The sequence below is a fragment of the Ictidomys tridecemlineatus genome, chromosome 4 (genome assembly GCF_052094955.1).
Source record: "Ictidomys tridecemlineatus isolate mIctTri1 chromosome 4, mIctTri1.hap1, whole genome shotgun sequence".
NCBI lineage: Eukaryota > Metazoa > Chordata > Mammalia > Rodentia > Sciuridae > Ictidomys > Ictidomys tridecemlineatus.
The window spans coordinates 101,639,980-101,666,940 of NC_135480.1; the positions used below are offsets into that span (position 1 = coordinate 101,639,980).

Consider the following 26,961-nt stretch of genomic DNA (forward strand, 5'->3'; position numbering starts at 1 on the left):
GGAATGAGATGGATCAGCTGGTGTTACCTGCATGCACAAATATGGCATAATGAATCACACTGTTAATGGATAATTATAATGCACACTTTTTAAAAATGCTTACAAAGATGATCCAGTAGATGGGAGAAAGTGCCTCTTTATTGTTAGCAAGAGTTAAAGAAGACTAGGATGATCTTGACTTGTACCTCTATTCCATGGTCATTTTTAAAGTACCTCTTTCACAGTCCATCTGTGAGTCTGTCTGAAGTGTCACAGTTTGGAAGATAACTCATGTGGCCAATGTACATAAAAGGTATCTGAGGATGGGCACAAATATGGCTAACTTTGAAGGCAAAATTGTTGGGACAGAAAGTTGAACTCTGTGTGTGTGTGTGTATTTATACTTTTCTTCCTCCTCCATGAGGGCATTCTCATCTCATCAGAGGTTTCTATTTTCTTAGTAGAAATCTAATAGGAAGAAAGTTCCAAGAATGAGGGAAGGAGATGGGGAGCAGAAGTCTTGAGGGAAGAGGAGGGCTGGTACAACTGCTGACAGGAAGGAGAGAGGAAACCGGCCCAAACCTAAGCCTTGTAGATCAAATTACATCATCATGACTACATAGATAGGGACACAGATTCCAAACCAGGCCTGCTGACTTGCAAGTCAACTCCAGGGCCAACTTTGCTCTTTCTCTGCCACCAATCTCTCTTCCCCAAGGGCCTCCACCAGTCAGGTGGTGCATTGACCAGCAGCACCTCCTCTCCCTCCTCACCACTGCCACCTCCACCGTTTCTGAAGACATTTGAAGCAAAAGTAGATGAAATAAACATTAGGAGAAATTTTCTTCCCAGCATCTCTTCCAAAAGAAAAGGTTTGGTGGGAAAACACTTGGAAATTTTGTCTCAAAATTTAGATAAAATTAAATTCTGCCAACATATCATTTTGTTCCTTCCTCTTCCTAGTATATATATTTTTTTTGTTTGTTTAAATAGGTTTGAGTAACTACTGAATGTCAAGCACTGTCTTCAGGAATTCAAGGGTGAAAAATAATAAGACCTTAATCTTCAAGGAGCTCTTACACTAACAAAAATGGTGATTAAAAAATTAGTCATATTTCCAGGTGATGTGCATAATGAAGTACATACCAGGAAGAAGTGACAGCACAAGAAGAAGGACAACTCAGTTTGAGAGCAGTGGGACACCTCCTCTGAGAAGGCTACATGCCTATGCATCCTGAAAAATGAAGACTAGCTGACAAAAGAGCAGGACCTGGGTCCAAGTTCCAGAATTAGGGGTGAGCTTGGAGGCCTGTGTAGGAACTTCAGGTGCTATTTTAGAGCATAGGAATAACATTCACTACCAGTTGGTTAAATAGATTCCTTTTAATATCTTTACATCTCACAACAACTTTAGAAAGTATTTTATTAATCTTCCCATTTTACAAAGGAAGAAAATGAGATAAGGACATTCAAGAACTTGCCCCAGATGACATACCCAGGAAGTAGCATTTAACCCCTACAAAACAAGCTTAAGATGCAAGAGGTTGTGGGGTGTGATGGCACACACCTGTAATCCCACCAATTTAGGAGGCAGAGGAAGGAGCATCACAAGTTCAAGGCTAGCCTCAGTAACTTAGTGAGATCCTGTCTCAAAAAAAGGGGGTGGGGGTCTGGGGATGTTGTTCAGTGGTTAAGCACTCCTGAGTTTAATCTCTGGTATTTTGTCTCCATTGTGTTCAAGGTTTTTCATGAAATTCTAATAATTCCAAGGAAAATCTAATAAGTAATGTAAACTTTTAAAAAGAGTGAAACAGGAAGGCAATAGAAACTTGTCAGTACTTATTTTTTCTCAAGGCAATAGGGATTATTATAGGGTTTTCCATATAAGGATTTCAGCCTAGGTAAGCACAAGTGGTTGCATGAAGCAGTCACTGAATCAGATCAGTAAGAGGGGTGGAGGAAAATGTTGGTTAATTAAAAGATAGAATCTCCGCAAGGACCACACCGTTCCAGGCTGAGTGGGGAAAAAGCTTCATCTTTTCCAACACCATCAAACGCCTTGCTCTGTAAACACCACTGTGACGGTGTACCTACCTCTGAAAACAATTAGACCACTTACAGACTTCCAGCAAGGGGAAGCATGCTGTTCCAGCAAGACCTGACTTGCATCTCACCAGCAATTCTGTTTTCTCTGGCTCCACCTCAGCAGCTCTGTGTGCAGGGTCCTTGATTTACTGGAACTCCTCCTCCCGTTCTATATTTTCACAGCCATCAGGGAAGAAAAGGGTTCCAGACACACTGGTTTATGGTGTCATGGGCAGGTTGACATCATAGGTGGGAGAAGCGTGGAATATAACTGAAGCAATAGGAAGGGGAGGGCTGTTCCCAGGGGTAAAGGTGGGCAAGAAAAAGCACAGAATCAGGGGTCCAACTCTTAGAACTGCAGAAAACCTTGGGGACCTGTGACACTAATGTCCTCTAAGTTGGCACTGGGTCAAATGCCACTCCTTGAATGGGAAAAACACAAAGATTCCAGACTCAAGAGGAAATGCTAGATTAAACAAAATGAAACAGAGCTTTGTTCTGTTTTTAGCAGAACCTTTCGTATGCTAACCTGGAACCAGTTTTTCTACACCTTCCCTATTAATCTTTTCAGAACTTTCTGTCCACTGAAAAATTTGGGACAATACATCTCCAAGTATTGTATGCATCAGCAACTTAGCATGGTACTGTCTCAAAAACAATTTTTTTATTAAAGAGCTGGGAATGTAGTGGTAGAGCACCCCTGGGTCCAATCCCTAGTACCGCAAAACAGGAAGTGTCTCTGGTCTTCAAGAGATAAATATAAAAGCTGAGAGTAAGCATTTAAAGCATTTAAAGGAGGCACATAGAATGAGTCTCACAGTCCTCATGCATCTTAGAACCACTTACCAGTCTACCAAGAGTGGAAACAAAATTAGTCCTACACCAGAATTTGCTGAGCACTGGTGGCCCCCACCTTTATTATGCACAGGGGATGATGCCACCCACAGAGAGAGTGACTTCAAAGTCAAGGTCACAAGCTTCAGTAGCAAAGGGCTGACCCTAAGGGTTGCCAACTGGTGGCAAGATGGAAGAATAGCCAGTTAAGGAATTAGAAAAATAAAAAACCAGGGTCTAATGCCACTGAAAATGATTTACTGATGGTGATTCTGATTTTAAATGGCATCCAGCTAGCAGAGCTCCAACCAGCCCGGCCCACAATCCCTACAGAGATATAAAATGAAAACCAGAGTCAAGTAGACAAAGCTGATGCCAAAATCCGGTGAAACACTCCATGCTGAAAAATAAAACCAGATTGAAGAAATCCAATCCTGAAATAACACATAGATGAAAAAAGTGGAGATACAGTTTGTAAAATGGGCGTGGTATTACAGGAAGCTAAAGTGGGAGGATTACAAATTTGAGACCTGTCTCAGCAACTTAGCATGGTACTGTCTCAAAAACAATTTTTTTTTAAAGAGCTGGGAATGTAGTGGTAGAGCACCCCTGGGTCCAATCCCTAGTACCGCAAAACAGAAAAAAAAAGAAATAGTTTGTAGCTCCCCACTCTATCTGGCATTGACTCAGACCTGAAAGTAGGCAGGTAACAAATGAGCAGTGCTTAGCCAAGTGTGTGACAATAAGTGAGTGGGGACTGTAACAAGTGAGAGCACATGTCACCATCCACAGATTGTCAGCTCCAACCAGCTGTTGCCATGAGAAAAGGCAAGCCTAGTATTTTTTTCTTTCTTCCTTCCATTTTTGTTTTGTTCTTTAGTATGTTATTTTTTGTTTTAATTAAACTTTTGTTTAATTAAACTTGTATCTTTATATGCAGCTATTAGAAGCAGGCTGGTTGTTATGGGGATTGTGAACTGAAATTGAATTCCAGGCATGTATGATTTTGTCACGATGAATCCAACTACTATGTACCAGTATAAAGCACTAATTTTTAAAACTAAGTAATAAATAAATAAAACAATAAAGGAAAAAAGAAATCAGCTAGATGTGGTGGCACATGCCTGTAATCCCATCTACTTGGAAGGCTGAAGGAGAAGGATAGCAAGTTCCTAGCCAGCCTCCACAACTTGACAAGACCCTATCTCTTGACAAGACCCCCTTTTTTTTTTTTTTAATTTAAGAGTCAGAGTGTAGCTCAGTGTTGAGTACTTGCCTAGCATGCAGGAGGATGTAGGTTCAATCATCAGCACCTGGGAAAAAAAAAGAAGAAGAAGAACTAGAGAGAAAGGAAGAAATTAATTAATTCAGATATTCCCTGTGCCCTTTACCCATTTTCCCCCCAATGATAACATCTCATAAAACTCTAGTGCAATATCAAACAAGGATGTTGACATTGATTTAGTCAAGATACAGAACATTTTCATCACCAGAAGGATCCTGTCACATCTTTTTTAAAAAGAAACAGAAAATCTGGATTTTTATGTGAGAAATCCCACTCTGTAAATACTGGCAACGAATTCACATGTTTCTAAAACCCTGTAAATATTCATTATGTGATGTCATTTATATTGACTTTAACATAAGCTAAACTAATTTCTAATCAAAAAAGGTAAGATAGTGGTCATCCTTGGTGTGAGCACAGTAACTGAAGGGGGCCACCTGGGTGCCTTCTGGGGTTCTGGACCTGCTATTTCTTTTATTTAATATATTTTATTTTATTTATTCTAATTAATTATATATGACAGCAGAATGCAATTCAATTCATATTACACAAATAGAGCATAATTTTTCATGTCTCTGGTTGTACACGAAGCAGAGTCACACCATTCATGTTTTCATACATGTACTTAGGGTAATGATGTCCATCTCATTCCACCATCTTTCCTACCCCCATGTCTCCTCCCTTCCCTTCTCTCCCCTTTGCCCTATCTAAATTTTGTCTATTTCTCCCGTGCTCCCCCACCCATTCCCCATTATGAATCAGCATTTGGTTTTTTGGGATTGGCTTACTTAGCATTATATTCTCCAACTCCATCCATTTACCTGCAAATGCCATGATTTTATTCTCTTTTAATGCTGAGTAATATTCTGTTGTGTATATGTACCACATTTTCTTTATCCATTCATCTACTGAAGGGTATCTAGGTCAGATCCACAATTTAGCTATTGTTAATTGTGCTGCTATAAATATTGATGTGGCTGTGTCCCTTCAGTATGCTGTTTTTAAGTCCTTTGGCTATCAATTGAGGAGTAGGATAACTGGTTCAAATGGTGGTTCCATTCCCATTTTTCAAGAAATCTCCATACTGCTTTCCAGATTGGTTGCACCAATTTGCAGTCCCACCATCAATGTAATATCCCCACATCCTCACCAACACTTATTGTTGTTTGTATTCTTGATAGCTGCCACTCTGGAGTGAGATGAAATCTTAGAGTAGTTTTGATTTGCATTTCTCTAATTGTTAAAGATGTTGAACGTTTTTTCATATATTTGTTGATTGATTGTACATCCTCTTCTGAGAAGTGTCTATTCCTTGGCCCATTTATTGATTGCATTATTTCTTTTTTTGGTGTTAAGATTTTTGAGTTCTTTATATATCCTAGAGATTAGTGCTCTATTTGATGTGTGTGTGGTAAAAATTTGCTCTCAAAATGTAGGCTTTCTATTCACCTCACTGATTGTTTCTTTTCCTGAAAAGAAGCTTTTGAGTTTGGATCCATCCCATTTATTAATTATTGGTTTTAATTCTTGCACTAAAAGGAGTCTTATTAAGGAAGTCAGGGCCTAATCTGACATGATGGAGATTTGGGCCTACTTTTTCAGGTGCAGGGTCTCTGGTTTAATTCCTATGGACCTGCTATTTCTTGATATCAGTTCATGTCACATGTGTGTGTTCACTTTGTGAAAGTGCATCAGGCTGAACACTTTTGATTTGTGTGCTTTTCTGAGGTATGCAAATAAAAACCTGACTAGAAAAAAAGAAAAGATGCCATCTCTACAGTCATAACTTTTTATTTTAATGAAAGTACACAGGAACAAAGAGAATTCCAAACGATGAGACAGATGTGACATTCTTATAAAACATTTATAAGAGTTTGCAGAAACAGTTAGTCATTAGAAGTTCACTGGCTTCTTGAAAAGAGGCGTCCTTGTCTCCCTGGCTCCACACAATACTTGACACTCTGAAGGTATTCAGTGAACTTGTCTGAGGGAGGAGGCAGCTCAGCTCAGCAGAAGGGAGCAGTTTTAGGATAACAGTGGAAGTGGAAGTTTTGCCTAAAAATGCTTTCTTCTTGACAAAGTCAAACTCAGGTTGTTTCACCAAAAAGCCACTCCCATTTTGGTTTCCACCTCCTTTATTCTTTAATGTTTTTACAAAAATAGTTTGTAGTGATTTGTTCATAATAGCCAATGGAATTTAACCATAGTATTTGTAATAGGAAACCCCAAATTAACCAAGATTTTTAAATTTATGACTTTCCCTAACAATAACCTATGAAAGACAATGGAATTTAGCAGTAAAATCATTGGAAAAGTCTGATGTGCTAAATTCATTTCTCTATGTATTTTTTCATGCTGTTTCCTTCCTCTAATATTTCTTTCTCATAGGTTTTTTGTTTGTTTGTTACAAGGGATTTAACCCAGGGGTACTTTATCACTGAGTCACATCTGCAGCCCTTTTCATTTTGAGACAGGATCTCACTAAGTTGGTTAGGGCCTTGCTAACTTGCTGAAGCTGGCTTTAAATTTTTGATCTTCCTGTCTCATCCTCTCCAAATTGCTGGGATTGCAGGCATGGGGCCACCACACCCAGCCATACACTTTTTTTTTTCTTATGGTAGGGTGTGTATGACCATATAATTTATTGTCCAAATGGGGACATTTTGAATATGAAAAATAGCATTATTTACTGTGGGGAAAAAAAGAAAAAGTAAAAAAGCATAAACCAGGACTGTCCCTGAACATGGGGATGCAATATCATCCTATTTTAAATATTTAGGTTCTCATTTCCACATTTATAGAATGATGGGATAGAACCTAGTGAACTTCTAAGGACCCTGCCAGCCCTTTACATTTTTAAGAATCTATTGTTCTGATTTTAAAAGCTTCACAGTAGCAATTCGGGAGACTGAGCCAGGAAGATTCAAGTTGAAATTCAGCCACGATAACTTAGCAAGACCTTGTCTTTAAAAAGGTGGTGGTGGGGGGGGGGGGTGCTGGGGATGTAACTCGGTGTAGAGCGCCCCTAGGTTCAATCCCCAGAACTGGAGGAAAGGAAAAAACAAACAAAAACTGCTTAATAAACAAGAAACCCCTATCATCTTTGAAATCCAGCTACACTCAAATCCTCAGAGGGCACAGTGAGCACTGGGCTTCCTGGTGGATCTGTTGAATGCTGCAAAGCGGCCAGGTGTTGAGCCACAGCGTCTCAGCCTGGCTGCGCTCCCCACCTTTTCCCGCTGAGGCCCATGCCTTCGGGGCATCAAGCAGGTTGGACTCGTCGGCTCAGAAGTGCTATGAGGTGGAAAGGGAGCCATCTGGCTGTCCCAGCGAAGGAGGTGTGAGTCCTCTCAGGTGAGTCAGTGTGAAAGAGGGAAAGCCCTCCGGTGGGCTCCGTGGGGGTCCAGCCCAGCTTCTGAAAGAGAGAATCAGGAACCGTCTCAGCATCAGTGCCCAGTTCTTCCACGTGTTCCAGGGGTACCTGTCCTCTGAATGTCAGCATCTGCTGAACTGCCCGTTACAGCACTAGCAAAAAGGAAAGAGGGAGCTAGGGTTGTGGCTCAGCAGGAGAGGGCTCACCTTGCACGTAGGAGACCCTGGGTTCCATCTTCAGCACCACGTAAAAATAAATACGTGAAATAAAGGTATTGTGTCCAACTACAACTAAAAAAATTAAAAATAAAAACTTTAAAGAAAAGAAAAGGGGGAGTATTAAAGTTAAGTGGGGGGGTGGGGAAAGTTACTTTGTCACCTTAGGAACAAGCTTTTATTCTAATGATGCTGACATTATTTCGAACATTACTAGAATGACTCTTTTGAAAATGCCCTAGAAGCTTGATTTTTTTTTTTAATCCTTCATGATGGCAAATCTTCATGCTTTGAAAGTGGGCTTGATTTTGTGACACATTGAAATCAGATCAAATCCAAAGCAAGCAGAAAAAAAAAAATGACCAAACTGGGCACTTATTATAAAATCTAAAGAATGGTGACCTTGTGAAGTATATTAATGGTTCTGAAGGATTATTTAAAAGATAAATGAATGGAAGGAGACCCTCATGGTTATACAAAATTACATACAAGAGGAAGTGAGGGGAAAGGGGAAAAAAACAAGGGGGAGAAATGAATTACAGTAGATGGGGTAGAGAGAGAAGATGGGAGGGGAGGGGATGGAGGATAGTAGAGGATAGGAAAGGCAGCAGAATACAACAGACACTAGTATAGCAATATGTAAAACAGTGGATGTGTAACCGATGTGGTGCCGCAATCTGTATACGGGGTAAAAATGGGAGTTCATAACCCACTTGAATCAAAGTGTGAAATATGATATGTCAAGAACTATGTAATGTTTTGAACAACCAACAATAAAAATTAAAGAAAAAAAATAAATGCCCTAAAACTTATTTTGTGCATAACTAAGATTAGAGTATAATCCTCCACAGAGTTATCCAGTTAGAGGTGGCACTTTTCTTTTGGAGGATTAAAGCCTTTTATGATCTGGCTGCTGCCCACTATTCAGCCCCTCTTCCCCTATGTTCCAGGCTCTTGAAACCTTATATATATTTTTTTATTCATGTCAAATTAATTACTTGATTATGGTTACCTCCACGTATTTGTACATATTGTTCTGTCTACTCTGTCCATTTGGTAACCTTCATTTGTCTTTCAAAGTTGAGCTTCCATTCAGACAAATATTCCCTGACCCCTGGAGCCAGAGTTAATGGTTCCCTTAGCACAGGGCCACATTTTATTATAGTCCTTGCTGCAATACACTGTCATTATTGTTTACATGTTTGCCCCACTCTAGGCTGAGTCCCTTAAGGGCAGGACCCATGTCCTTTTCCTCTGTGTACCTCCAGCACCTAACACTGCTATGCTCACAGCAGACTTTCCCAACACCTTTGCTAAAGGAGTCCCTGCCCTCAAGAAACCCTCTCCTGTGTACCCCACATCTCAGCGACACTAGCAGCATAAAGCGCCCTCTGGTGGAATCAAGAGGAGCTACAAGGATAAATACAAAAACAATCCAGTTTTCACTTGATTTATTTTTGCATGCAAGATTGTCTTTAGGACTGAGATACCTCTACCGAACAAGACCTTCTCATTTTCCACTGCTTTCAGCCTAGGAGAAGCCACTAAGGGAGGGGAGCAAAGAGAACCTGTAATATACACTATTTATAATGTATACCATATATTTTAAATAATAATTTTCAGAATGTGTCTCCTACTTTGATTCATTCACTTTAAGTTTTAATCATTGAATCAGACAAGAATGGTGCTGTGTTGGGATATAAAACCTAGAATTGGGGACATGCTCATTCATTCATTTACTTGACAAATACTGTTTTAATTGAATAAGAAAACTGAGGCTGTTTTTCATGTGTTGAAAAAACATTGGAAGATGTCATATTTGGCTATAAAGGACTCACAGTCTGGATAATAGGACTTTCCATCTGCAAAGAAGTGGAATACATGACATCACTTAATTCTTACTACTTTATTTTACAGATGAAGAAAATGAGAATGACAAAGATGAAGCAATTGACCCAACCAACTCAGCTCACTTTGGCTAGAAAACAAATAGAAAAACGAGGGTTTAATGTGGGCCCTACAGAATCAAAGCAAAAAATATTTTAGCATACATGTAGTAAATGGAGAAATTCCAAACAAACACAAAAGTAGACAAAATAGTATAATAAAACCCATGTGCCTATCACCTACTCCTAATTATCATCAACCTCTAATTTCCATTTATAACTTTATCCACCTGTCCAGCATTATTTTTAAATTGAGGATGTCATATCATTTTGCCCATAAATATAACTTCTGTTAAAAGATAAACTTTGGACCAGGTGTGGTGGTGCAAACCTGTAATCCCAGAAGCTTGGGAGGCTGAGGCAAGAGGATTGCAAGTTCAAGGCCAGCCTTAGCAACTTAGCAAGGCCCTAAACAACTCAGTGAGACCCTGTCTCAAAATAAAACATAAAAAGGGCTGTGGATTTAGATCAGTAGTAAAGTGCTCCTGTAATTGCTAGTACAAAAAAAAAAAAAAAAGATTTAGCATTTACTAAACCAAATCAGTGCCAAAATTACCAATTATAGTCCTCAGTATCTGTGGGAGATTATTCCCAAGACCAAAATTCATGGGTGCTCAAATTCCTTATATAGGGCTGGGGATGTGGCTCAAGTGGTAGCGTGCTCGCCTGGCATGCGTGCGGCCCGGGTTCGATCCTCAGCACCACATACCAACAAAGATGTTGTGTCCGCCGAGAACTAAAAAATAAATATTAAAAATTCTCTCTCTCTTTCTCTCTCTCCTCTCTCACTCTCTCTTTAAAAAAAAATTCCTTATATAAAATGGCAAAATATTTGCATATACATCCTCTTATATTCTTTAAATCATCTCCAGATTATTTATAATACATAATACAATGTAAATGCTATGTAAGTAGTTGTATTGCTTAGGGAATAATAACAAGGAAAAAAGTCTGTACAAGTTCAGTACAGATGCAATTTTTCTTTTAAATATTTTCAATCAGCAGTTGGTTAAATCTGTAGATGCCAAACCTAAGAATACTGAAGGCCTATTATATCTCATAAATGTTATAAAATATTTTTAACCTACTCATTTGAATTAGGATCTAAATAAGGTCTAAAATGTACAGTAGGTTGATATATTTCTTCTATCTTTAGTTTATGAGTTCCCCCTTCATCTCTTTTATTTTCTTGCAATTTATATTTATTTAAAGAAACTAAGTCATTGTCTGATAGTATTTCTTAAGTATGTTGGTTTGTTTTATCCAAATTGTCATGGTTGGTTGGTTTGTTTTATCCAATTGTCATATGTTCCTCCATATTTTCTATAAATTGGCAGTGTATTGGCACTGAATGGTTCTCAATCAATAGTGAGTGTTAGAATCAACTTATGTTTGCTAGAACAGGTTGTGGGGCCGCACCCTCAGAGTTTCTGATTCTTGTCTGAGGTGAATTCCTAAAATTTGCATTTCTAACAAGTTTCTGTGTGATACTGACCACACCTTGAGAACCACTGATGTAAACTAGACTGAGGCCCAATCACATTCTAGTTTAGCTTTTCCAAAACATGACTACCTCAGATGGTGTTGTGTTTTTCCTACTGGGGGGGGGGGGGCGGGTAATGTAGTGTGATGTTTTTGTACATACCAATGTGTTCTTTGTGATGTTAGCAACCTTTGATGCTCAGTGCCTAGACCACTCATTCATCAGATGTTGCAGAATGCTGTATTCTTTCATTCCTACTTCATTTACCAGCTACTTCTAGGAAGAAAAACTCGCTCATCTACTATATTCTCCTACATCCCACAGCACCACAACAAGAATACATGTGTCTAGAGGATGTGGGGGAAAAGGTACACTCATATACTCATAAATTCCTGGTGGGACTGCAAATTGGTGTAACCACTATGGAAAGCAATATGGAGATTCCTTTAAAAAAACTTGAAATGGAACCACCATTTGATCCAGCTATCCCACTCCTCAGTCTATACCCAAAGGACTTAAAAACAGCATACTGAAGAGACACAGCCAATCAATGTTTACAGCAGCTCAATTCAATAGCTAAACTGTGCAACCAACCTAGATGCCCTTCAATAGATGAATGGATAAAGAAACCATGATATATATATACATAATGGAATATTAGCCTTAAAAGAGAGTAAGATTATGGCATTTGCAGGTAAATGGGTGGAGCTGGAGAATATCATGCTAAGTGAAGTAAGCCAATCCTCAAAAGCAAAGGCTGAATGTTTTCCCTGATAAGTGGATACTGATACATAATGGAGGGGGAGGGGCTGGGAAGAATGGAGGAACTTTGGACAAAGCAGAGGGAGAGGAGGGGAGGGTAGGAAAGATGGTGGAATGAGACAGAAATCATTATCCTAGGTACATGTATGACTGCACATATGGTGCAACTCTACATCATATACTACCAGAGAAATGAAAAGCTGTGCTCCATTGGTATACAATGAACCGAAATGCATTCTGCTTTCATGTATAACTAATTAGAACAAATTTTTTAAAAGAATACATATGCCTAACTGAGTTGGTGGCACACACCTATAATCCCAGCCACTCGGGAGGCAGAAGCAGAAGGATCTAAAGTTCAAAGCCAGCCTTAGCAACTTAGAAAGGCCCTAAGCAATTTGGAGAGACCCTGTCTCAAAATGAAACAAACAAAAAAAAAAGGGGGCTAGGATGTGGCTCAGTGGTTAAGTGCCTCTGGGTTAAATCCTCAATACAAAAAAAAAAAATACATATGTCTATATTGCTGATTTCCCTGCCAGTTGCTTTATCCTTGTGTTCATTTTAGGAAGAAACTGGAGGCTGGGTCCAGTGAACCAGGAAGGAGGAAGGCTTGAGAGTAATGATTCCTAGGTGAGAATCTCAGCTATTCACTAAAAGGTGTTTTGGAAATGTGAGGGATTATTTGTGTGGGATGCTAGGGCAGCCAGGGCAATGCACTAGAGCAGTTCAACAAAACAAAGAATTCTCCTACATGACATTCAAATAACCCATGTGACATGCATGGAGCTCATAGATGGTTTTAATATACATTCTATTTTCCAGGAATGCAACTCCCATACAATTTGAAGGAAGATGGTTTGTTCAGAACTTCATCAATAGTTGTTGATCATTTTGGAAAATTACATCTCTAGACCCCCTGTGGTATTTGGTTCGCCTGCCTAACCCAGCATTGTGCATTTATTTGAAGCGGAGCATTCACATTGATTACACATACACATATGAGCACCTGACCCTTTTATTGTTTTCTAAGGTAGTCTTGCCAAAGGATTTATTTATGTCTTCTTTTCTTTATATTTTTCTCTATTTAGTGCATCATCTGGACCAGAATAGAAACTATGTGTATAGGTGGATTTTATTTTCTATGATTTCCTTTCAAAACATTAAAAGATACCTTATAAGATAGTTGTTATAGAAAGGGACAATTGAGTGGAGAAGTCAAATGCCCCTTTTGGATAGCCACTTATTATTCCAGGCTGTGCCATCCCAACTGACTGGGAACTATTTGGTGCTGGAGAGGAAATGACCCCAAATTAAGGAGAGACCTGGGTACAGAACTATGAAAGATAAGGAAAGTAAGATGAGTATGTCTGCATGCTGATATTAAAAATACATACAAATTAGATGCATACCTATTTGAAAATTAGTATCAATTATCCTTTTCTTTGAAAACACTAGTCTTTAGCTGGTTTATAAGTTATACATATTCATTATAGAAAAATCTCAAATATGTAGAAAAATATAGAAAGAAAATTTGAATTGCTCTATTTATATTCATGGGCCATCTTTGTAAGCATTTCGCTATAGATTTTTCTATAAATTATGCACTCATAATTTATATGGCAAAAATTCTACTGAGAAACTCTATGTTACATTGTTAAAATTGAATTGGTCCTAAAATTTTACTTAAATTTAACTTGTAAATTCCTTTTGGTTTTATAATTATATAAGAGATACATAATAGATTCATGCTTAGTTTTATGTATTATTTTAAAAATAATTCCCATGAAATCACATCACTTCCAAACAAACCAAAGCCTCACTTTCTGCTCTCCTTCACTGCAAAACTTCTCAAAAGAGTTGTCTGCATTCTGACTCTGCCTCCTTTCTTGCCTCTCATTATGTCAGTATTCTTTAGTAAAGAAATATAAGGCCAGACACAGTGGCACATGCCTGTAATGATTCCCAGGTGAGAATCTCAGCTATTCACTTAGCTCAGGAGGCTAAAGCCAGGAGAATTACAAGTTCAAAGCCAGTCTCAGCCCTAAGCATTAGCAAGATCCTGCCTCAAAATGAAAAATAAAAAGGGCTGGGGATGTGGCTCAGTGGTTAAGCGCCCCTGGGTTCAATTCCTGATACAAAAAAAAAAAAAAAAAAAAGGAAATACACACACACACACACACACACACACACACACACACACATACATGTTTATGGCTTTTTAAAAATCGACTTGCTGAAGGCTTAGAAAACCCAAAAACCAAAAACCAATCCTGCTCCTCTTCTCTTTGTTCACTCTATTTTCTTTTACTCTCTAACCCTGCTGTATAGTCATTTTACTGTGTGGTATGTATGTGTGCATTTCTTTTTTCTTTTTCTTTTTCTTTCTTTCTTCTTTTTTTTTTTTTTTTTTTTTTTTTTTTTTGGTTACATCCCCAGCCATTTTTTTATTTTATTAGAGACAGGGTCCTGCTGAATTGCTCAGGGCCTCACTAAGTTGCTGAGGCTGGCTTTGAATTCACGATCCTCCTGCCTCAGCGTCTCAAGTCACTGGGATTACAGGCATGAGCCACTGCACTTGGCTGAATTTCTTTTTTAAAGCATGATCTACATACAATAAAATGCACCCATTTCAACCATACAGTTCACAGGAGTGTTCACAAATGCATACACTCATGTAATAACCACCACCCCAATTAAATTACATAACATTTCTATTACCCCTAAAATTCCCTCCAGGCTCTTTGCAATCAATCTTCCACCTCAGGCCATACATAATCTCCTTTCTAGAGCTATACATTAAATTTTGCCATTCTAGGATTCCATATAAATGGAATTATATAGCACATGCTTTTGCATCTGGCTTCTTTTGCCTAAAATAAGTTTTGGAGATTTGCCTATGTTGTTGCACATATCAAAGTTTTGCTCCTTTTCATTGCTTATCATATTCTATTATGTGAACATGCTGTGATTTGTTAATTTATTCATCTGTTGTTGGGTTATTTTCAGGTTTGGGCCATTATGATAAAAGCAGCCATGAACAATAATGTGTGGATCTTTTTCTGGATACACATTTTTATTTCTCTTGGGTAAATGCAAAGGTATACAATTGCTGTCAAAATAAAGCATATTCGCTGTGTAAGAACTGACACAGTTTTCCCATTGTTGCATCAAGTAGCATTGCACACTCCCACCAGCAACATACCAGAGTTCCAGTCACTCCACACCCTCTCCAACACTTACTGTTGTCAGTCATCCTAAATTTTAGGCATTCAAGTGGATAAATAGTGGTATCTCATTGTAATTTGAATTTGCATTTCCCTTGATATAATGATATTGAAAATATTCTCATATGCTTGTTGACTATGTGTCTTCCTTTGTGAAATGTCTATTTATATCCTTTGTCCAATTTTCTTTGTCTTTTTCAGTACCAGGGATTGAACCCAGGTCCTCGTACATGCTAAGCACCTGCTCTACCACTGAACTTCATCCCCAGCCTTTTTTATTTTTATTTTGAGACAGTCTTGGTAGGTTGTCCAGGCTGGTCTTGAACATGCCATCCTCTTGCCTCAGACTTCTGAGTTGTTGGGATTTCAGGTATGGGTCCTTTGCCCAATTTTTAATTGGGTTATTTGGCTTATTATTAAATGGTAAGACTTTTTATATATTTAGGATACAAGTTTTTGTCAGATATATGAATTGTGAATCTTTTCTAGTCTGAGGCTTACCTTTTCATTGTCTTAAATCTTTCAAAAAGCAAAAGTTTTTTTTAATTCTAGCAAAGTCTAATTTATTCTCTTTTTTTCCTTTTATGATTCCTATCTTTGTGTCCTAAGATATCTTTGCCTACTCCAAAGTCATAGTGATGTCACCATCTCTTTTCTTCTCAAAGTTTCATAGTTTAAGCTTTTACATTTAGATCTGGCTCATCTCAAGTTAATTTTTTAAAAAATATTTTTTAGTGGTTGATGGACCTTTATTTTATTATTTATTTATATGCAGTGCTGTAAATTGAACCCAGTGCCTCACACATGCTAGGCAAGCGCTCTACCACTGAGCCACAACCTCAGCCCTCAGGTGAATTTTTATACATGATTTGAGATAAGGGTTGAAGTTCATATTTTTTCCTTACAATATCTATCTAGTTTTTCCAAGACTATGTGTTGAAAAGACTATCTTTTCCCCCATTGTACTATCCTAGCACCTTCATTGAAAATCAATTGGTTATATGTGTTAGGACCTATTTGGGGCCTTGCAAAATTGCTGAGTTATTCTGCTCTATTAAATTCCATTCTTATGCTAATTTCAGCAGTACACTTTGAAATATCCCAAAGGTCAAGAACAAATCAGTGGAAATGAGAATATATTTTAAATGAACAAGTAAAACAAGCATTCTAAAATTCATGGAATGTTACATTTGTCTAATCCCAGTGATTCAGGGGTGTCACAAGTTTGAGGCCAGCCTCAACAATTGAGTGAGACCCTCAACGACGTAGAAAGACCCCATCTCAAAAGAAAAAATAAAAAGGACTCGAGATATAGTTCAGTGGTAAACTGTCCTGGCACCAAAAATAAAATTAAATTAAAATTAAAAATTCACAGAATATACTCAGAACAATCCAAATGCATATACAGATGTTCTTTAATGTATGCTCTGACAACCTCATTTTGAATTGAAATATCTCTAGTCAAAAATACATTTAATATGGGGCTGGGATTGTGGCTCAGCGGTAGAGCACTCGCCTAGCATGGGAGGGAGCCGAGTTCGATCCTCAGCACCACACAAAAATAAAGGCATTGTGTTGTGTCCATCTGCACCTAAAGAAATAAATATTTAAAAAAAAATACATTTAATACACCTAACCCAACAAGCACCGGGGTGAGCCTAGCCTGCCTTAAACATGCTCAGAAGATTTGCGTTAGCCTGAAATTAGACAAAATTTCTACACAAAGCCTGTTTTATGATAAAGTGTTGAATATCACACTATCCAAAAACCACCAGTAACACAGTACACTGTGCAGTCGTCAGTGGGGCTGGTACTCATTTCACTGGCTCAGGAAGAGATCAAAATTTTAAATTTGAACCAAGTGCCCTGGAATGTGGTTGTAATCCCAGGGACTTGGGAGGCTGAGGTAGGATGATTACGTATTCAAAGCCAGCCTCAGCAATTTAGCAAGGCCCTAACAAATTATGGAGACCTTGTCTCAAAATAAAAAAAGAAGGACTGGAGACTTAGCTCAGTAGTAAAGCCCACCTGGGTTCAATCCCCAGTACAAAAAAAAATTGTTTTTAATTTGAATATGGTTGCTACTGAATATGTATTGCTTTCATATTATCCTAAATTCAAAAAATCATAACTATAATAAGTCAGGGACAGTCCATATTAGGAAGTGGTCTTCACATGGAGAAATCCAAGGGCCCACATACCCTCTCCAGTAATTCAATTAATTAGTGCAAGCAACAACCTCATAAAACCTTTCCATCCTTTAAGAAAGAGCATTTCCCCACTAATTTTATGAATCTAGTGCAAACTTGATACCAAAACTAAACAAGGATATTCAAGAAAAGAAAAATTACAGGCTAGTATCACACATGAATTACATGAAAAATATTAAAAGAAATATTAAAAACAAAACATAGTAGTACATAGAATTTATTTATAGGATTTATTTCAGGAATACAAGGTTAATTTAGCATTAGAAAATCAAGCAATATACTTTACCAATTCATAGAATAAAGTAGAAATATCATTGATTACCTTATAGCAAAATGGCATGTAATAAAGTTGACAACTGTATGTGATTAAACTCTTTGCAAACCAGAAAGAAAATGGAACATGTGTGTGTATGCACACTAGGGATCAAATCCAGGAACTTGTGCATGCTAGGCAAGTACTCTATCACTGAGCCACATTCTCATCCCTAGAAGTGACTTTCTCGATATCCTAAAGATATTTCTACAAAAAGAAGAGGGAAAAACCTACATCAAATGTCATATCTAATGATGAAATAAGATCTGAAATGCGACAGGAATTCCTACACTAATCATTTTATTCAACATGTGGTCTAGGCAAGAAAAAAATTAGACTGGAAAGTTTCTCAGATGACATGATTCTGTATGTAGGAAATCCAACATCATTTAGAGGTAAACTGAGAATTAGTAGATGAATTTAGCAAAGTTGCTATATTTAAGGTCAACATATTAGAGAGAGATTTGATCATTGTTATGGTTTGGATATGAGGTATCCCCCAAAAGCTCATGTGTCAGACAATGCAAGAAGGTTTAGAGGCAAAGTGATGGGGTTATGAGAGCCTTAACCAGTGTGTTGATCCCCTGGATGGTAACTGTAGGTGGAGGGTGTGATTGGAGGAGGTGGATGCCTGGGGACATGCCTTTGTGGTATATATTTGGTCCTTATTGAGTGGAGCTCTCTGTCTCTGCTTCCTGGTGTGATGTTCTGAGCTGCTTCCCTCTGCCATACTCTCCTGCCATGATGTTCTGCCTCACCTTGAGCTCAGAGCAATGGAGTGGATATCTATGGACTGAGAACTTTGAACCCATGAGCCCCAAAATAAACTTTTTTTCTTTAAAATTTTATAGTCAGCTGTTTTGGTCACAGCAGCCAAAAAGCTGATTAAAACAATCAGAGAAGAAAAGCCATAGGGATGATATAGAATAAAGGATTTATTTTAGAGGTTTGACCTTACACAATTGGGAACTGATAAAATAGTGTCTATTTGGCTGCTTCTTCTGCAACTGGTGCTGAGCAGGTGACCAAGAAGATGGACATGAACTGGGAAAGAGAAAGGACAACTGGAACCCACAAGGATATCTCTGGAGGCTATTTTTTTCTTGCTCTCACCAGAACTCACATAAGCCTTATCCAGTCTCCAAGCTTCCAGCCTCAATGCCATAGATGGCCTGCCGTGGAGCCACAGTTACTTTGGCCCAGTATATGAAGGAGCCAAAGAAAAAGATCCCTCAGAAACTTAAGCAAATGTGCATCTAGCTGCTGCCCAGACCAACAAGGCAAGCCAGCAGATCTGTAAAAACTAACTTGAGCTACAAAAATTCCTCACCTATGTCAATCTTTTGAGTAAGCATAGCTACTACTTTACTTTTGCCTTGGGAAATTGGTGCAATGTTTTCCCATGGCTGACCATAACCAGAAATCTTTATTCGCAGTATGCAGAATTTCAATTTATTTCTATACAACTTTTATCAAATAGGATATGAAAAAATTTTAAATATCATTTATAATATCATCAAAAACATAATATGCCTAGGCCTTATTCTAACAAAAGGGATTCAAAAGCTCTACACAGAAAGCTATAAAACATTAAAGACATGAAAGACTTCTAAATAAATGAAGGTTCTGGGTACCATATCCATGGACCTGAGGACACAATACTATGAACATGTCAATTTCCCCCAAACTTATTTTCAGATTCAATGTAATATGAATAAAATTTCCAAAACCAAATCTTGACAACTGTTTTAATTATTGGAATGTGACAAGCTGTTTCTAACTTTAAATGGAAATGCAAAGGGCTGAAAATGCCAAAGGAGAACAAGAAAGAGAAGAAGAAGGGGCTGAAGAAAGAGAGGAAGAGGAGGAAATAACAGGTTCAGATCAATTAATCACTAAATTGCTTAAGAGCTTGAGGCCCTCCTTCCTCAGCAGCATGTAAAGAAGACCTCATCTTCTACAGTCAGAAGGCAGACTGAGCCCCCATACAGGTTTGTTGTTGGTTTGTTTTGTACCAGGGATTGAACCCAGAGGTACTTAACCACTGAGCCAAAACCCCAGCCCTTTCTATTTTTTTCATTTTGAGACAGAGTCTTGCTAAGTTGCTCAGATTGACTTTAAACTTTTGATCCTCCTGCCTTGGCCTCACAAGCTGCTGGGATCACAGCCATGTGCCACCACATCCAGCCCCACACAGGTCTTAATTGTAAAAGTAGAATTCCAGAGGAGAGATTCAAATCTCAGCCTAGAAAAGTTGCTTATGCCAAAGTCAGAGGCATAATAAGGAAGAACAAGGACCCTGAGACTGGTCAAATATGATGAAAATCCTTGATCCTCCTGACTCCTCTGAACCTTTAGCCCTACAGAATTAGCTCATTTATTCAGAGGCCTCATATAAGTAGCTGATTTGTAAGACACCATTAGCCCTCCTTATGATCTGCCCTCACTCCCCTCTTGGCCATCAGATCAGTCACTAGAGTTAAATCTCAAGATGACTCTACTGAGGAAGTGCTGGACCTGCTAGAAGAGAGAGATTAACGTACCAGAGCACTTGCCAGACCTGGATGACATGTAGTGGCAAGAACTGGGTGCTTCTGCCTGTGAGTGGCACGCAGATCAAGTTGGGAAGAATGTAAAGCTGGATAGAGGAGGCTTTATTACTGTGGGCCACTTTTATGAACCAGGATGCGACTGGGAGGCTGATCTAATAGCTGCTAGTTAGGCTGTTGGGAAGTTTGGTTACAGTGGTGGCCCATATTAAATGAAGCAGAGAGTCAGAATTGCTACAGCAAATTGTGGACCAAGTACTAAAGAGGCTCAGAGAACAGACCATGCTAGGATGAATCCTCTGCATAAGACCAGAAAACCCACCATCTGACTTTGTCCCTCAGGGGGTTACCTAGGGAATTTGCCAAGTGCATTCCAGTGAGAGGGCACTAGTATTGTTAAAAGGCTCAACATTGGCCATGTTCTGTAGGCCAGATGCTCTCCTAGGCCTAGTTCCCTAGTTTGCAATGGGAATGATAGGGTCCCAAGGAGAAGAGGCCAGGTGGCAGCACTAACTTCCAAAGAAAGATGGCCAAATTGTCTAACTGCCAGCCAGGAGGCCTGATTCACAAGGATCTATGGAAATAGCTGATAGGTCGTGGTAATCCTAAAGTCAGTGTGTCAGATTTAGCAAATAAAAATTTAGGCCATGGATGGTGGTGTGTGGTAGGACACTTGCCTAGTATGCCTGAGGCCATAGATTCAATCCCCGGACTAGAAAAACAAAAATAAACAAACATATATATGTGTTTAATTTGTATAAAATATTTGAGTATTTAATATAGTTAAATATATGTTTAATTTCAGATAAACAACAAGTAATTTTTTAGTATAATGATATTCCCAAAAGAATCCAAGAATGGACAAACAGATGGCTGAGATGAGTTTCCCCAATGGGAAGGCACAGTTTCCTTTTGAGTGTCCAGAACTGAGTCAATTCTTACACCAGGACCCATCAACAAAACTAAAGGCCAGATCCCCATAGGTCACTTCAACACGATGGCATGTGTATAAAATATAGTAGTGATCCCACAGTGTCCTCCCCTGCCAGAGGACCTAGCAGGGTCTATATACTGGTAGAAGCTGAGTGACTATGGGACTAATCATTAATCCCGAACTGCCTATTATTAACCGGGCACTGTCAGACCCATCAAGTCATAAGGTCAGATGGGCGGAGTGATAAGATGGAGTGAATACAACCCAGATCAAGCATGAATGAAGGTAGAAGCTGTAGCACTGGAGTAGCTGGTCCTGACGCCTGTGCTGCCCCACTGCTTCACCCTTGGCTCCGCCTATGTGGTGGGCTGCACCAGCTGACAACAGAGAATAAAGCCTAAGCTTTGCCAACAGATCAGCTCAGTGTGTGGATGCAAGCCAAAAACAGAATGCTATAGGCCCGCAGCGCCCACCCAGGGATGGCCTTGAAGACAGTAGTAAGGGGAATTTCTCCCAAAGGTCAGAGTATCTAGCATCTCACCTGGTCATCCACTTTATTTGGAAAGAGAAGTAGCCTAATGTTAGAATATATAGATTCATGGGTTGTGGTGAATGACTTAATTTATCAGTCAGGAGCCTGAAGCAAATAACTGTAGAAGATTGGGTTCAGAGAAGTCTGGGAAAGGGACATATTATGAAGTGTGAAAGTCTTTGTGTCACATGTTAGCATCCACCAGAAAACATCTATCATGGAAAATACCTACAACACGAAATAGAAGAAAATAACTTGGCAAGTTAATGTCAACTAGCCTCTGTCCAGAGCCATCTCAACACTGGAACCATGTGAATAAGAATGTAGTCACCATGGTGGCAGTGGTGGAGGTTATGCCTGAGGATGGCAGTGTGGGCTGGCCAAATCTGACCTAGCTATTGCCACTGTTACAACTGTATCCAATGCTGAGTCCCTAATTTGGCATCATCCTGGAGGAAAATAACCAGTCACTTCTTGGTAAGTGGATTATAATGGATCTTTCCAAAGCAAACCTGGAAAAGTCTCAATTCATTTGATGGGACACATCAATTCATTTGACATAATCTAGGTATGGGTTTGACTTTCTTGCCTGCAGTGCCTCAGCTAGCTCTACAATCCAAGAGTTCACATGCTGCCTGATCCAACATTACCAGATCTTGCATACATCAAAACAGAACAGGGGACCCACTTCCAACAAGGTGTCTGTGGACATATGACATGGGATCCTCTGGTGCCATGCTGCACTGAAGCTGCCAACCCAATATATCAGTAGAGTAGCCTTTTGAAGACATAACTAAGGTATCAACTCAATAACACCCTTCCAGGATTGGGTACTATCCTTTAGAATATGTTATCCTGAACTATCCATCTTAAACTAATGACTGTTGTAAGGTAGTGTGTCTGCAGGAGGTAGAATACATGTTTCCAGGATCGAGGGTCAGAAGTAGAAGCACCCATGCTCGCTATTACTCCCGGTGACCCATTTAGGACATTTATACTTCCCATCCCATAACTCTAGGCTCAAGTTTCTAAAGGCCACGGTTTCCAGAGGCAGATGCTTGCACCACAGCAAACAGCAAAATTCCTAATAACTTTAAGAGACCTGTAGAAAAAAAATTTTTTACCCTCTCAATAGAGTGCATCTCTCCTTATCATCAGGAGGAGGCAGGGCCACAGAGATCAGGGGAAATAGTCAGCACCCAAGGGCTTTCTGAAACACGTCTACAATGTTGACAGTAAGTGGGCAATCAGCAGCCACAGCCTGAAAGCCTGTGGGGACCAGAGGCTTAGACGCCTCCAGGTCTTCCCTTAGGTTAGCGGAGGTGCCAGCTGGGGGCTGGGAATCATCCAAATTGGATAACAAAGAAAGGAGGTAACAAGGATCAGATGGAGCCCCCCACCCACCCCCGCCCCACCACCGCCACCGCCCGAACAGCTATGGGAGTACAACTGTAGCTTGTCCCACTAACTGCTTTTATAAGTTTCTCCAGCATAGAGATCAACCAGGATCCTTGAAGGGCTGTTTATGGATGGAGTAAAATTATTATAGGAGCAAATGGCTCTGAACAATACAGGAGTGAATCATGGGGAGATGGTGTGGCACCACCCAGGCTCCCCTTTAGGATTGCCCCCTCCCCCATATGCTGGGATCATTGTGCCGTGAGAACTCACAGGTGAGCCTTGTCAGGTACCAAACTCAGGAGAAGCAGCTGCTTCGCCCCCCTTTGCATCCGTCTCTGGGAACAAACAGTTCCCATCCAAAGACTGGATGGTGTGCTCCTCACCCAAACCCAGGACAGTTTTAAAAGGTCCTCCCAGCCTGAGAAGCCATCCTGTTCTGGACTCACCTTTTCTCTTCCTCATCTCCTGGCTTCAGACATGATGCTCCTCTGGACATTTGCCTGTCCTCCTCTCGACCTGGTTCATTCCTGTTCATCCTCAAATTTCAGCTTATATGTCACCTGCTCAGAGAGACCTCCTTCCCCAGACCCTCTTGGGTGCCCCCTGTCACCCTCACAGCACTAGTGTGTTCTCTTTCTTAGTATCATTCTCCTGAAGTGATCTGTTTCCTGATCACCTTACTTTCTTCGTCCACAAGGACTACAGATCTCATTCCTGCTGTCTTACCATCACCAAGCACAAAACAACAGCACAGAAGGCACTAAATATTCACCAAGTGAATTTTGCCAAAATGTTTTCTAGTGAACTAGCTCTGTAATCTGCAACGTTAGATGATAGCTTGAGACTAGGTTCCTTCAAGTTTGAAATGGGAATAAAAATAATACCTACTGCTGGGCATGGTGTCGCATGCCTGTAATCCCAGCCACTTAGGAGGCTGAGGCAGGAGCATCACAAGTTCAAAGCCAGCCTCAGCAATGGTAAGGTGCTAAGCAACTCAGTGAGACCCTGTCTCTAAATGAAATACAAAAATAGGGCTGGGGATGTGACTCAGTGGTTGAGTGCCCCTGAGTTCAGTCTCCAGTGCCTAATAATAATAATAATAATAATACCTTCCTTGGAGGGTTTTTGGTTTTGTTCTTGGTGCTAGGGATTGAATGCATGGGCACTTTATCACTGAGTACATCCTTAGCCCTTTTTGGTTTGAGACAAGTTCTCACTAAGTTCCTGAGGGTCTTGCTAAGTTTCCCCAGCTAGCCTCAAACTTGCAATACTCCTGTTTCAGCCTCCCAAATCACTGGGGTTACAGATGTGTGCCACTGCACCCAGCTGTAGGGTCATTTGAGGATTAAATGAGATGTATCAGTAAAGTCCTGAGCATAGTGCCAGAATATAGTAAACAACTCACACTTAGACAAGCAGATTTTAAGGCTGCTACTCTTTACTCTTTCTAATATTGAGTATTATGTTTTATTGTTGTAAAGGTAACACAGGGAAACAGGGTTTATCATGATTTCACACCAACATGTATTTTCAAGCCAAAAGCTCTTGTTATAATGGATGGCTCCATCCTGCAACTCCATGCCAGGGACACCATAAAGAAAGCAAATGTTCGGTGCCTCTCTCTCTTCCTGTAACAGTTGGTGGGTGGGTGGGGCGGATATCTGAGAAAGGCACCCTGAATGTGGAGGTACTCCACACGTGGCCCAGGCAACTAAGTGGCAGGGTTTCTCACAGCTCCTTCAGGATTTGTCTCAAGTCCTCTTGCTCAACCTTAGGAGAAGTCTATGAGGCCCAGCTTTCCTCGGCCAGTCCAGGTGGAGGCCTCTGCCTCCAACATTTCCAAGTGACGTAGAACCACAGACCCAGAGGCCCCTCTGCACTTCCTGTGTGGTGTTCAGAAGCCCGCCTCCCCTCTCAGCCTCAGGTTCTTGCTTCAGAAAATGGTGAGTCTCCTAATATAGTGCCTCCCTTTTTCATCCCGGCATTGAGAACAATGACTCTAGGGCCCTTATATCCAGCAGATGTTTTGAAGACATCCTCTGGTTTCCTTTTCAGAAGTAATAAGCTGACTCTTCACCGTCTCAGTAGAGTGAGTGTCCAGTGAGAGAAGGATGCAGTCAAGCACTCTCTGGGGAGTTCTGGGACTCTGCCTCCTATCAGGTAAGTAGATTGGAATAAAGAAGGGTGGTGTTTCTCCAGTCCACTGGAAGCCTCAGAGACTTACTCGTGCAGCCCAGTCGTACCAAAGAGCCTCATTTACCAGAAGATGTAAGGGACTGTGCCATCGGTTAGGGTTGAGGATTGAGGTCGGAAGCAAACAAAAGAAATGTGCAGGTGCCTAGGGCATCATTCAGGGAATAGCCAGGGAGAAGCAGTTGACAAGATCATATCAATTGAGAGCAAAAAGGTCTCTCTGCCAGCAAGAAGAAGCCCACCCCAGTTCTTACTAAGCCCTTAAGAACTAACACAAGACATTAGAAGAGCTAAGCCCCAGCCTTTGTTTTGGGGAAATCAGACAGTTAAACCTAAACTCTGCACATAGTAGAACAAATTTAGTACCTTTGAAACAAACACCTCACAATTTTCAGTCCTTTTTGGATGCCCAAGAGCTTTCAATTAGTTTAGTCTTTTTTGAAACAAGGCAGGACATGAATTGATAAATAACCGAGAGCATTTGCATATCTCATGAGATAAATAATACAAAAAAAGATGCCATTTATTGAGTGTCTGTACCATACAAAGAAAACTCCATTACATGCATTAACTGGTTTAATCCTTACCTCCACCTTGGAGGAAAGATGTTATACCCTCTATTTTATGAAGAAATTAATACTCAAAGAAGTTAAATAACTTTAAAACCATACTGTTAGTAATTGCAGAAGCTGATCCGAGAAATCAGGACTATCTGTCCACAAGGCCTGTGCTCAGAATGGCCGCACTGCATGAGGCAAAATGGCTCCTGATAGTTTTATTTCGAAAGCCTAGGAAATACTGTCTCAGCTGGGCCTCCTAACTCAGAGCCACAGCCATGGTGTCTTCACTTCCTGCTTCATCTTGGGTTGTTTTCTTAAGCTTGAACACAAAAATCACCTGGGAACCCTGTTAAAATGCAACTTCTATTTCAAGAGGCCTGGAGTGGAGACTGAGAATGTGGGCATTATGAGAATATGCCCAAAATGCTCTTGTTACCGGACTGCTGGGCCATAGGCCCGACTCTGGGGGTCCCAACAAACCAGATCTGGCCACCTGCCCCAAAAACCAAATGGAAAAAGTAATGATGAAAAGCAGAAAAGGAACTGTAATCAATATGGCCATGTTGGGAAGGCAAATGAGATCAAGCTTCCCAGTTCTGTCTTTGGGATACATGAGTGTTAGGTTTAAACAGAAGAAAAACTGAGGCAGTGGACAAGTAGTATGCAGAATTAAATAATCTTGGTTAAACTGTATCCTGGTTGATTATTATCTCAGTTCTGGTTCTACAAGGTGGCTCCAGAGAAGTCCTTGTCTCTTGAAGAGACAATCTCCCTTTGCTTCACAGGATGTTTATCAGTCCATGATCCTGGATAGGGGTGGGGACAATTCAGCTCCCAGGAGATGATTGCTCTTGCTTCAGGGTAGGGAGACAGTCTCATCAGGAAATTATCTGCCTTCAATTTTTCACTATTCCTGGAATGTCTAGGAGAATGACTGGAGACTTCTACGCATTGTTCCAGGGAGTCTGGAACAGGAGCTTTTTAAAAGCCAGCAGTTGAATGTCCCTGAAAATCTTAAAAATACCTTACTTACCTTTATTTTGGTGTCTTCAGTCTTGAAGGGGACAGAATGCCAGCTTGAGA

At 40.0% G+C, this 26,961-nt stretch overlaps 1 protein-coding gene across 1 annotated transcript in view; it reads left to right on the forward strand.

The window, feature by feature from the left end:
• The window catches only part of Cd3e (CD3 epsilon subunit of T-cell receptor complex), a 62,504-nt gene that overhangs the window by 25,963 nt on the left and 9,580 nt on the right, over window positions 1–26,961 (forward strand). Inside the window, exons 2-5 of the mRNA XM_078047078.1 lie at window positions 12,528–12,592; window positions 15,388–15,556; window positions 24,901–25,068; window positions 25,181–25,285. Of these exons, the coding sequence (XP_077903204.1) occupies window positions 25,237–25,285 (49 nt within the window). The 5' untranslated portion in view covers window positions 12,528–12,592; window positions 15,388–15,556; window positions 24,901–25,068; window positions 25,181–25,236. The remainder of the gene's footprint in view (window positions 1–12,527; window positions 12,593–15,387; window positions 15,557–24,900; window positions 25,069–25,180; window positions 25,286–26,961) is intronic.